Genomic DNA, 12,742 nt, shown 5'->3' with positions numbered 1-12,742 from the left:
TATTACCGGACTGCATATACCCAAAGGTATCATCATGTCGAGTGAATCAGAAGCGGAGGGTACTGAAAATGTCCAGCCAAGCCAGATTCCAGGTATATGTAGCGAGGCTACAGGAGAAATCCTGGGTCATTGGCAAGATCTCGCCATATTGCAAGATGAGCTTTCGCGGTTTAAGGCTGAAACAAGGTCTCAAAGGCAGTATGGTAACCCCGCACCAACACGTTTGTACATCTAGTTCCAAAAGAACGTCACATCCAACCATTTAGTGGGGGGGGGGTGGTACAGATGGGAGATTAGTGGAACAGTCTATTGAAAAGGATGATAGGGTCTTGAGGTCCAGAGAGTAGTCTAAAAGCCGATTCATACCTCCAGATCCAGACGAAATTCGTCCGTCCGTACCAGTTGAAATCCGGTTTCAGCTTTGTTATGGATGTTACGCAATACATCCTCTAGAGGGTGGTGACTCACAAACATGGCATCTGTAGAGGAGATGATTTTGCTTTGTGTCATCCATATCGGCCAAAATGTGTGGGCCTACACGGCGGTGGGATGTGACACCCCTCACCAACCTAACCAGTTACAACTCATTGCCAAAGCAGGTGAACAATAAAATAAGGTCAGGTTTATAGTATAATATAAGTATAAAACGTTAAATACTATACATATATACATATCAGATATTATACTACTCTCTTTTTCTCGAATGGTTGGACTTTAGACTCTATACTGCCGCCTCGATTTCCGTTGGTATTGCTCCGTTTCTTCGGAGCAACCCGGATTCGTAAGCTCAGAGGCGACGGACCCACTGACGGACGAAGTGACCTCCGGGACCAGACGAAACGGTTCCTATCCTTATTTACCGTAGGGTATGAATGGGCCTTAAAGCTATTTAATGCATTTTCAAAGTCTCAGTAGTGGCCTTGAACCTGGTAAGGATGCTATCCCTATGCTATTTGTCATAATCGCGTGCTCCTATTTATCAAGTTGAGCGTTTGCACAATTGCGAGCACTTGTGGACCATCTCAATTCAGACCGATAGGGGAAGGGGAGTGATAGTGGTCACCTTTTTTATTTTACATCTTATCTTTTTGTGAAATTAATATTCATAAATGAGTATTGTATTGTATTGTCTTTCAAGAAAAACAAATGAATAATATAACAATTTACAAAAAATATTTTTAAAGTTTGTTTCATGTGGTGTCCCACCACTGGTTGTCAATGGTTGGTGCCCCTGGGCACGGGCCCACATGACCTTTTAGATAATCTGGCCCTGTATGGAGGACAACAGGTCCCATAAGAACAAGGTTTTCTTATAGTCAAAGATTCTACAGGCCTCTCAGAGACCAGCCGGCACTTGGATACAGAGTAACGCCAACACATTGTCATGTGTTCAAATGGTTGACTCCTTTATTCCTCAGCCATGTCCAATGTTTATGAGACCCCCCCACCCACCCGTTTTCTAAATTTTGCCTAAAAATAAAATCTCTGATCGTTTTCAAACCATAACCTGATTATCGAATTGCAATCTTTTATTTTATTGTATCCCTGCAACAGCAGAGACTTTGCAGAGTCCAATTGTTTTTTATAAAATGCACGGCCAAACTCATGAATGATTGCATGGTTCGACTGGACCATAGGTCTGTTGTAGTTGGATAAAATGTGATATCCTCCAGCTGCATTGTAACTGAGTATTGTTGTAAAGATGGGGCCGAGCAACTTCAGCAAAATATTTTCAGATCGGTAGCTAGTATTTGGGGTCAAGTGTGTTTATGAAGCATTCCGATGAACCAAGCTTCTCCACGGTGTACATGGGCGCCATATCTTTGGCGATATGAAGCGCCACCGCATCGGTTATATATTTCCACTTGGCCCCTTTCTTCTCATACAGGACAGTATCAGGAAATGATGCCGCTAATGTTAACTGCTTCTTAGCAGGTGTTTTGGCGTTGCTATTGTCTTGTGCTTGCAGTGCCACACACATCTCCCATTCGGCTGCGTGCCTCAGTTTAAGATGTTGTAATATATTTATTCTGCTGCTGCTTTGGGATGACACAGACTTTAGGTAAACTCTACACCGGACAGTGGTTTGAGCAAGGTTGGGCGCTGCAAACCCGAACCACTTCCACACGACTACGGAGACGGTGCCTTTTTTTTCCCAACAAAGTCCTCACATTTTTCAGCGCATGCTGCCATGTTGATATTTTACTTTTTCTGAGGAGAAGGGGGTGTTACTATGAACTACGGGACCTCAGAGAAGGGGAAGTTGTGGCACTACCGTTAATACCCGATTAGAATAGATGTTTTTTAGGAGTACAATGGCCTCCCCTCCTAAATCATACTGTACGTGAGCGTAGGGCTGTGCGATATGACCAAAATATCATATCACGATATAGGTCATTCATTATCCCGATAACGATATAGCACATTTTCTGTAAATTCAATGAATAAATAGTTTATATAAAATGACCACATAGGCCTATTTCGTATTACATTTTGAATTATACACTCGACAAATAAAGGTAACTTACTCATGATTATTTTCTCCTTTTATTTAGAACCTTTGTGCAAATTTTCAATTAAGCATGTAACAAAATATAAAATTTTAATGTATAAAAAGGTAAATAGAAAACACTTCAACTATAGTTGCAAACAAAATATAGGCCTAAAATGTGAATATGGTCAAAAATATCAAAACCAACCATATAATACTCGGATTTGTAGCAGCAAACAAAAATGAATGCTGTAATCCGTTTGGATGGTACGCTGGTACGTGCAAGTTGTAAGTTGCAAATCTCCCAGCTTTCTTGCCGCATTTCACTGAGAGAAGTTCCCTTTTGGTCGTATCTCGTCCCTTTGAAAGTAGAGCGAGTTCAGTGAGGCCGACTGTACTTCTCAACAAAAATGATGAGCTCGTGAAGAGATTTATTTTCTTTGTATTTGTATCACGTTGGTCATTTTAATGTAGTAAGAAAACACTCCCAAGTTTGAATTATAGCAGCATTATATGAAAACACCAAAGTGCCGCAAACAAAATAAATATATCATCCGATTAACTTTAATACATTTCTGTAAACCTTTCTACATCCGTGTTTGACATGATTCTTGCGTAGATGGTAAAAGAGGTTAGTGGTGTTTGAGTCTGTTGAGGGGAACGGCCTGCGGCATACTTTGAAAAGTACGGTTTTCTGGTCCGTGTCAGACTTTTCATACCCAAACGACAGAAGTAGCCCCTCTTTTAGGTACGAGCTCCTCGCTTTGTCTTGGCTGGTCAGAGTCCTTCTCCTGTTCGGAATTACCCCGTTCTTTGTCACGTTCACTCTCCATGTTTGTTTTTGTTGCCTTCATATGCCGTGTGGAAGAACGTAAAGCGTCGTCCAAATGACGAAAAATATTACCGTAAAGAGTGTGATTTTTGACAAGACGAAATAAACGATATAGCATAATATGAAACGATAGACGTTTTTTATTTCGTCACACAATATATCGTCATATCGCACAGCCCTACGTGAGCGAGTTGATGCCTTCCTTGGCCATGTTCTTTCTGGTGTGTTCCAGTCGGTTAAACCTTTGAGGGTTGGGCTCTTTCTTCTTGTTCCGGTTGTGTCGAATCATTCTGCATTTTCCCACCGTGCCACTGGCCCGAGAGATGAACATTCCTTTCATGGATAACCTGTTGTAGATGTTATCGTCTTCGCCAGAGCAACTTCCTGACCTAGTGTACATCTACAATGTCACTCCTCATTCCTCCACGGGTTACTCGCCATATTCTCTGCTTTTTGGGGTACAGCCTGTTGCGTTCTTGAAGAAAGTAGTCTAATCCGGATCGCTTTGAACTCACTTTATTTGTTAAAGTATTTCGGTATGGTAACTATGAAGCAAATGCTTTAGTACCGAGTAGGCGTGGCCTATGTGACATTTTAGTTTCGCCCTCCTCACCTGTCTAAAGGTGCTGCCCTCTGTGGCTGGAATAGTTATTGCAACTTATATGTCGGATCCTGCTTCCTAGTGGCTATGTACCGTAATTACAGCTTATGTGTTCGATCATACTTCCTAGTGGCTATGTGGGTAGCTTATGTGTTTAAAATACGTAACAAGCCACATCTCCCCGTTGATGCAATAATAGGACGAGAGTGTGTTTCAGACAGGAAACCGGACTGGTTGACTGTTCATCAGGAGAGACTTACGACATAGGAGAAAGCGAGAGTGTACTCAGAGCAGAAGGTGTGGTGGATAAACTGTATTTAACACTTTAACGAAATAAGAGTTTGAGCGGTCTGAAGTATGAAAGATAAAGACTTCTTTGTTACTTGCGAACAAGTGAGAACAAAGCCTAGTTGGTTTGCAAAGAACTGAAGAGCCACTCCCCGGGACTCCCCTAACTATTTCCCCATTCTGCCCATACATCAACCATACGTCATTACCTCTGCCCATGCATTCTTCCCTTATGCCAAGACTGACTTACTGCGCTGTTTACCAGCTCCCATCACATATGAAACATGTCATCAACGCACATAAAAAAAGGTCATGCCTGGGGTCATTCCAGAGGCTGTTGTACTAGAGGGAGAGTTGTGCAGTGTATACCGTATGTTTCTCCACACTTATTGGATTCATATCAAGCAAGATAATAACATATCAAGAGTAAAATTCTCCCGTAAATGCAGCTGAGAGAATCACACTGCAAAATGAGAGTGTATTGTCCTCCTGTCGATATGTTTGGAGACTTTTGTTTGCTTTAGCTTTCTGCTGAATCTTATATACATTGCACATTATTTTTTTTTACTTTGCCTTTATTTTACGTATCCGTCTTATTTTATTATTTCATTGTATTGTATGGCTATGTTTCTATCAGTAGCACTTAAGAGTCTGCCTCGTGTGTGCTATTTAAATAAAGTTATCCTGCCTTGCCTTGACTATGGAGCACTTACATGGCATATCAGTGAGTATTTGTGGTGGATGGCCGTGTTTGCATTGGGATTTTGGGCGTCAGTCGGAAGGATTGAGATGGACCACGCGGTGTGTTTGTGAACTGCAGTGTCGGTTAAAAATATCTAATCTATTAGAGAAAACTACTCGGGTGAAATAAATCCGCAGGAAACTACGGTAGGGTCCCCAATTATTTCAAGTTTGCTGAAATGTAAGTCTTATAAGTCATTTAATATGTGTGATGAGTCATTTAATGTTTTGCATTATAAAATGATCCGTATTTCCCGTTTACTGCAATACCACTCACGTTTTTTTTGTATTTACTTTATTCATTTATGTAATACGTCGAGTGAAAGTGAAATGCAACTGTTGAGCACTGTAAGCATACAAGTTATATTCTGTTAAAGCATATATTACACTGTCGCAAGAACGATGTGTTCTACAATAAATTAATTTTACAAAAACTCTGTCATTGTGTGCTGCATTGCATCTAATTCCACGGGCTACACATATATTACCTCTGCGTTCCACGGGCTTCCTCCCAGGTTGTTTTGACTTATTTACATTTGAACCAACCGACAATCAGGCCTAATTGTGTTGCTACTGTAAGGTCTTTGATCTGAGCTTACTGTCAGATGCTGGCTGTTGGCCGCTGGCGCCTCTGCCCAGCGGGAGGGGGGGGGGGGGGGGGGGGGCGTCGAAGACGTGTCAATACTTACTGTTGCATTGCGTGCTTTCGATTTATATTTGATTGAATAACTGTTTGAGATTATTTTTAGATTCAAATATTACCGTGATATGATCACAAAAATTGTCCTCGCCTGTCTCCTGGTGAGATCAATGGGCATCAAGGCGATGTCTGACCTTTGTTTTGGCCTTTGGCCTAACCTCTATCAAGCTTATTTAATTATAATGAAAGTTCTCTTATTTTAACTCCGTCATAAGCCTATAGTCTAATTTTTAATTGTAATTATGATGTCCTACTGTATGCTGTTGCGTCTGAAAAAGACGCAACAGCATACATGTATGCCGGTGTCCCACATTAATAACGTTTTAAACAGCCTACAGTTTGTAGAGTTATTGAACCTGAAATGGGTGTATGAAAAAAGGGTTGAAAGTGGCACAAATGGGGTCTCCACCTCTGCTTTACGCACAGCTATTTCGAGGGGGCACCCACAGTTTCTGTCCGGCCGCCGAATGTATGAGCTCAACGGGTTCTCACAGACTCGGTGGCGCCAGGTCTTCACACATTCACAGGATATGTAAAGACTTCAATAACGAGCCATTAGCCCTTATCATTGGAATCGATTGGGTGTTAACGTCCCTTTGCAAATGCAAATGAGTGCGAGGGCCCGGCCTATATAAACCCGCTCCTCGGTCCCCATCGGCACAACACGCCACGGTGTCTTCTGTGTGGAGCTTTATCCCCCGAGTTACACAGTCTACAAACACTCTGCAAGTATGGTCAAACACTTCTCCGTCGACTGGATGGCCCAGAGCAGCACTCCTTCAAAGCAAATTGACGAGCACATGGATTTAACGTCCCCTGTGATACCTCACGTCCGCTGCATGGTACAGCCTCGCCAACCGTCATCCTATGGCAAGGATTATCTCCAACCCAAACCTAAGTCCCTAAAAACGGCTGAGCGCACGGATCCCAACGATGATATCAGCTTGGCTTCACCTGGACGGTCCACAAGCTGTGTTTCGCCAAGTAAGTTGATAGTCTGGTTAATTTCCAATCAAAACATATCCAGTACTGTTCATTTGTCTTTATGTGTGTGCTGAACTTGCAAACGCAGATTTCTAACAGTGTTTTTGTTCTTTTATCATCAGTTTCTGAAATGAGCGGCTACTCTTCTGGTTACGAGAGCGAGGCCGGCCTGTCAGAGTGTCCCTCTGTGGAGGAGGGCAGCGAGGCCGACCGGGACGGGGCCCTGCAGCGGCGCCTCCGCACCAAGTTCACCCCCGAACAGATCAACAAACTGGAGAAGATATTCAACAAGCACAAATACCTGGATGCAGGGGAACGATTAAAGACTGCACAGAAACTTAACCTCTCCGAAACTCAGGTAACAATCATTTATAGCAAAAGCCAATGTCTTTTTTTTAATTATTATCAATGATCTATATTTGAAACGCAATTTGCTTGCTGCGCACTGACTAACAAACTTTCTATTGGTTGATTTCTTCAGATTCGAACCTGGTTCCAGAACAGGAGAATGAAGCTGAAGCGAGAGGTGCAGGAGGACATGCGCGCGGAGTACTTTGCGCCTGCGCTGTCGCCCCTGAATCAGTACCACGACTTCGCCGGACAGCGCTTTCAATATCCCCATCACGCCGGTCTGGCGATGTACCCCTTGATGAGCCAACAGCTCCAGGCTCTGCCCCCACAGCCCATCATCTCTTACCAAGTGCCCTATCATATGGCGGCCACCAACCCACGGTTCTACTAGAACCCGAACTGTGAATTTATTATTCGACGGAAACACTTAGGATACAGAAATATATGTGCAATGTGAACGTCTTCTTTATTTTTATTATGTCATTTCATGTACAGTTGTAAATTTATATATAGGCCCATCTCGAGTAGGCCTACATTCCTAAAGAAATATATTTATCTTTGAATAAAAAAACATTTTATTTCAAAAATTGTTTTGAATTTCCTGTTTATTGTTGTCTTGTTCAGAACATTTATATTCAACGCAATATACTAAAGACAGATAGACCGTATAGATGCTGGTTTTGTTCGTTAAGAATAGATCATCCCGCTTACCTTGTTCAATTTTGATTAGAAGTTATTCTGCGTCAGTAAAAAGTTCTGCGTCTGTAAAATGAGAGTGGGTAGTCATATTGCCCGCATGAAGCTCTTATCTTGAGTCATCCTGATTTAATCCCCTGGCCCATCCATATGATAGCGGCGCAGAGATATCATTTTAATTAAGTGTATGTGGTTCATCAAACTCATAGAATGGATTAAATCACAGACTAGACTGCAGACTTTGCGATGAGTTAACTATAATGTGCAGTCGTTGAATATTCGCCAAAGTATAAACCAAACTAATAACATTTGGTGAGGGGTCTTTGGGCTGCTCCTCACCTGTCAGCCCGCAGTCTCCCAGCGGCCCCCTGCTGCGCTTTTATATGCGCGGCGTCTAATTCTGTTTGTCCCCGGCGCTGCACTTCAAAGGAGGCTAACGGGGAGATCATGGTCAACAATTAGCCTAAATTAAGTCCTGCATTGATGAGTTTACACTTACTGTAAGGTCCCTCCGGCCTGGCTCCAGAAAGTCTGGGCCATTGTGTGCCGGCCAGAATCAGGTCTGATCCCTGCGGTTTGAAGTTGTGGTCACAAAACGTCTGCGACGGTGTGAAGATAGGCTAATTGCTTTGGCCAAACGCCTTGAAGTGGACCAGATGAAAATTATCCATTATTTTTTATAAACACACAGGTAAACCAGGCTTAATCATGCATGCACGCACACTATATACGCAGCCGTACACGTCCAGCAGACATACAATTTCCTTAAATAATTTAATTAATAATAATGCCTTTTTGGGCCTGTCTTCCTCCAAATATACAGGATACGAGGTTTAACTGGAAAGAAAGACTATCCTTGCATTCAAAAATGAGTCCTCATCGTCATCATTTTGATGGCACTGTAAGTGGGATTAGTCTTATTTGTTGTCTGCGGGGCTGCAGTGCTGCAGAGTCGCCTCAGCAAATGTCCTTCAAATTAACATGTCAACAAACATCAAACACACGGTTCTCACTTTCTGTTTAGGCCTTCTGGCGTGGGGACTCTCACACCTACCGAGACATGCACAAAGGCTTCAGCCACAGTGGGAGGCTGTCTTTCAGAAAACAGGCGAATTCAAGATGTGACAGCGAATAAATAATAATGAAATTGTATGTGTGTACAATAGTAAAAACATTTTTTGAATTGTTGTTGTTGTTTATAAACGGCAGAAAGTTATTGTTTGATTTGTATTTAATTAACCATAATTAAAGTGAACTTCTAAACAACCCGCCCAACATGATCTCCGAGCAGAATGTACGTCCCCATCACATGTGAAGTGAAAAAGCATTAAACGGATCCTGCTCACTCATGTGCTGATCATAATTTCCCCCTCCGATCCCCGCCCACTGATACTCAGACCTGCTGGCGCCTAAACCTATCAGCCAGCCGTGAACGTGAGAAGAAACCCACAAATGCGGCCCCTATTACCTTCAATTACAACGACTATCGAGCTTTTATCGCTCTGTTGTGATCCTTTCGCATATGCAAATAAAGCCATGTGCCCCTCCTATATAGCGGCCAGGAGCCGACCCACAGGGGCACCCAGGCCAGACACTACCAGGACATCATGGCAAACTTCTCCATTGAATGGCTATCCAAAAGTTTTTATTCAACGCACAAGGAAACGGAGGAGGTTAAGAGAACCCATCTTCCAGATCCACTTAAACTCGGGACTTATTCAAGTATTGAAGTGCTTTCCAACGCCCCGGCGGACAGCTATTCTCCGACCTCTCCGAACAGTAAGTTATTGTGATTTCTTGTTGTTTTTGGGATACTCTAGCCCTCGTTTATAGCCTGTAGCCTATTTAGCCTATTTATTTATAGCCTGTAGCCTATTTATAAGGGCCTGCCCTGAGATCGGAACAATTGTAACTAAAGGTCTGTTTCCTCCTCAACAGATAGCTGTGGCTACACGTCGGGCTCCGAGAGCGATCAGGGGGAGGACAGCGAGGGGGAGGCCGGCCTCCACCGCAGGATGAGGACCAAGTTCACCTCGGAGCAGATCAACAGACTGGAGGACACCTTCTGCAGGCACAAGTACCTGGGCGCTACGCAGAGGAGGAAGATCGCCGAGAAGCTTAGCCTATCTGAAACTCAGGTAAATAACAGCATGGCTGTGAACCAGTGGGCTGGGTCTATTGGCCGGGTTTTGGATTTTGATCTGGCTGTTAATCGAGATCTGTAGTTTATAACGTTTTTGAACTTTTCGCTCCATAGGTGAAGACCTGGTTTCAGAACAGACGGATGAAGCTGAAGCGAGACCTCCAGGACTCGCGCCCCGAGTTCTTCACTGCTCCGCCGGGTCTGCTCCCGCCTTTTCTGTACGCGCCCGCTCCCGCGTTTCAGAACCACGCGCTCGGCGGTCAGCTCCCTCTCTACAACTCTCGCGGAAGCTCCCCTCAACCAGTTCGCGGGCTCTCGTACACCGCGCAACAGCTCGTGCACCAGCAGCACATGCACCCGCTGGCTCCCCCCTACTACTATTAAACCCCAGCGTGTTGAACACGTTGGCTTGATGCTTTTACATCTAGAATCTAGATATCTCCCAGCCATCACTCTTAAGAGTTTTGTTCTTAAATTGTTTTTTTTTGCAAGCACTATCTTTTGATCAAATAAGCATTTATGTAGGCCGTACCGAGAAGTTCGCTTCTAAAGTATATCCAAAGAGATTATAATAAAATCATGTACAAAATGAAATGAGATATTATATGGAAAAACGTGTGCAATCTTGTATGTAAAAAAATGAATGAAATATAATAAACTAACTTTTTTTTCTGAATTTCCTTCCTATCATTCCTGATTATAACGCAACACCTACCTGTGAGTGTCATGGCTGGGGTGTATTGCGGCCAGAGGCTCTAGGCCTCAAATCTAACAATTGACCACCATGTCGAATTGGTACTTCAAGAGTTTGCATTTCATGCGAGAAATAACGCAACCATAAATACTCATGTTGATCATTTTGCGAAGATAACAAATAATAATAAATAATAATTTATTATTCCTACATGAATCTATATTAGGAGGCTGACCACATGATAGAACAGTGGATATGGAGATCTGCAAATAAACGGTTTTTGTGGGGGTCTTTCGAGTCCCAATATGGATAGATAGACGGGATGGTTGCTGCTTTGGGCATAATAATGTGCGATCCCATGTCGTTAACATTTTTCATACGAAGTGTTATCGCATTCTCTCCCGATTTACGCGACGTTTTAAATTAACAATACACCTAATCCGTTGAGCCTATGTTTCCATCGAATAATGATCGATCTGATTTAAACTACAATGATTACAGTCGTGCCGCCCCCCTCCGTCAGCATATGGCTCCGATGGCCGCTGGCGAACGGCCGCCGTCTGTGGGGAGTGAAGCAGTTCACTTGCGATTAGCATCTTCAAAGGAACATCAAAGCAGAACTAATGACAAGATCATTGATATCCTTTGAGCCCTTTTGTGTCCCACCGAAACCCTTCGCACTTACTTGAGAGATTCTCTGGGATGGCGCCTTCAAGTCTACCAAAGGTGTGTATTGCCTCACCTTAAAGTCATTAGGAACCATCTAAATATGGGGCTGATTGAGTCACTCTGTCGTCCAAAAGCCTTCGCTATCCGTTGATAATTGTACCTTCTGATTGGTATAGCGATGCCATTGAGTGATCAATCTTAAGCCAACTGGTCCGACTTCTCGATTTTTTTTTTTTTTCGGTTTGACTTACTCAGGCAGTGTTGATGGATTTCTACAAACTTGTAGCCAATCCACAACTATGTTTGACTACTTCATGTTTAAAACGATCAGAAACATGTTGATAACAATACAATGTGTTTTTCTTATGTACATTACAAAAGTTGTTAAAATCGGTAGTCTTGTCACTCTTTTTGTGTGAGATCATTGTGATCATTCCAAGAAATCGAATCGTAGCCAGCCCTCAGACCAAACATACAGAATACATGCATATGCTAGATCCCTTAATCCCTCTTGCATGTCTATTGGATTTCATCAAGTATCTCGTCTCTACAATGCAACTTTCCCCCCCAAAGTACCCTTAATACTTGCACCTTCACAGTACTTAAGTATACTATTAGTGGTGCTTGTGCTTGGCCTACAAAAGTGGTCCACATTCAATGTTAAAGGAGCATGGGATGGTAATCCATCAGCGTCCATTCACTGCTCCTTGGTTTGCACGGCTCAAACGGATCAGAGCCCGTTAATCCATTGGGCTGGGTAAGTGGGCCTGGCTCTGGGCTGGAGGAGATGTTGACGGGTTGTTATGCAGAGGCAGCCAGGGAGGGGCGGGCTGATGGCTTCAGACATTCTGCAGGCACTACAAGGGCAGGGAGGGGGTCTCTTGGCCCTGAGGCCCTGGCTACTATGGTGCCACAACAGCGAAATATGGCAAGGGTTATTTGACTGTTATTTGACTGACAATTGTTTTTTCCTATATTTTCCTCCGTTTTTTGCATACCCTAACCCTAACCCTTAATTCATGTAGGAAGACTAAAGGTATTTTTTAAAGATATTTCCACAAATGTCTCCTAAAGCTTACAGTAACAAACGATTCAAAAGAAGGCACCAATACACTAATACTTAACAAAGTCGAGTCACTGGTTACAAATTAAACTTGAATATCTTGTTTAGAAAGAAAAATAAATTAACATGAAAGTGCCCCTTCACCAGAGAGAGAGACGGAGAAACAGATAGACAGAGAGACAGAGAGACAGAGAGACAGAGAGACAGAGAGAGAAAGTGAGAGAAAGCAAGAGAGAGAGAGATCGAGAGAGAGAGATCGAAAGAGAGAGTGAGAGAGAGAAACATAAAGACGATAAAAAGAGTCTCGGCTTCTACCAACAAACAATAAAGTAAAAAGCTTTAATTAAGCAGAATGCTGTTATAATCTGGGTGACCCTGAGTTATTGCCTATAGTGCATACAAAGTAAATATGAGTAAAACAACAACAACGGAAAGATTTTAACAAAAACAATTTTATTAAGGGTTTAATAAAGTGTTTCCTTCATCAGT

The 12,742-nt window shown here is 42.9% G+C and overlaps 1 protein-coding gene across 1 annotated transcript; it reads left to right on the top strand.

The window, feature by feature from the left end:
• Window positions 1–6,255: 6,255 nt before the first annotated feature.
• On the top strand, window positions 6,256–7,379 carry LOC307071775 (homeobox protein vent1-like; the record flags this gene model as incomplete). Its single annotated transcript, XM_079730855.1, is given in 4 exon segments — window positions 6,256–6,285; window positions 6,289–6,637; window positions 6,760–6,995; window positions 7,119–7,379. Coding segments are annotated over 4 exon segments (876 nt in total).
• Window positions 7,380–12,742: the final 5,363 nt, after the last annotated feature.

The sequence above is a fragment of the Pollachius pollachius genome (genome assembly GCF_949987615.1).
Source record: "Pollachius pollachius genome assembly, chromosome: 2".
NCBI classification, from domain to species: Eukaryota; Metazoa; Chordata; class Actinopteri; order Gadiformes; family Gadidae; genus Pollachius; species Pollachius pollachius.
Note: the sequence above shows the minus strand (reverse complement) of the source record. Positions and strands in the feature narration are given on the sequence as shown.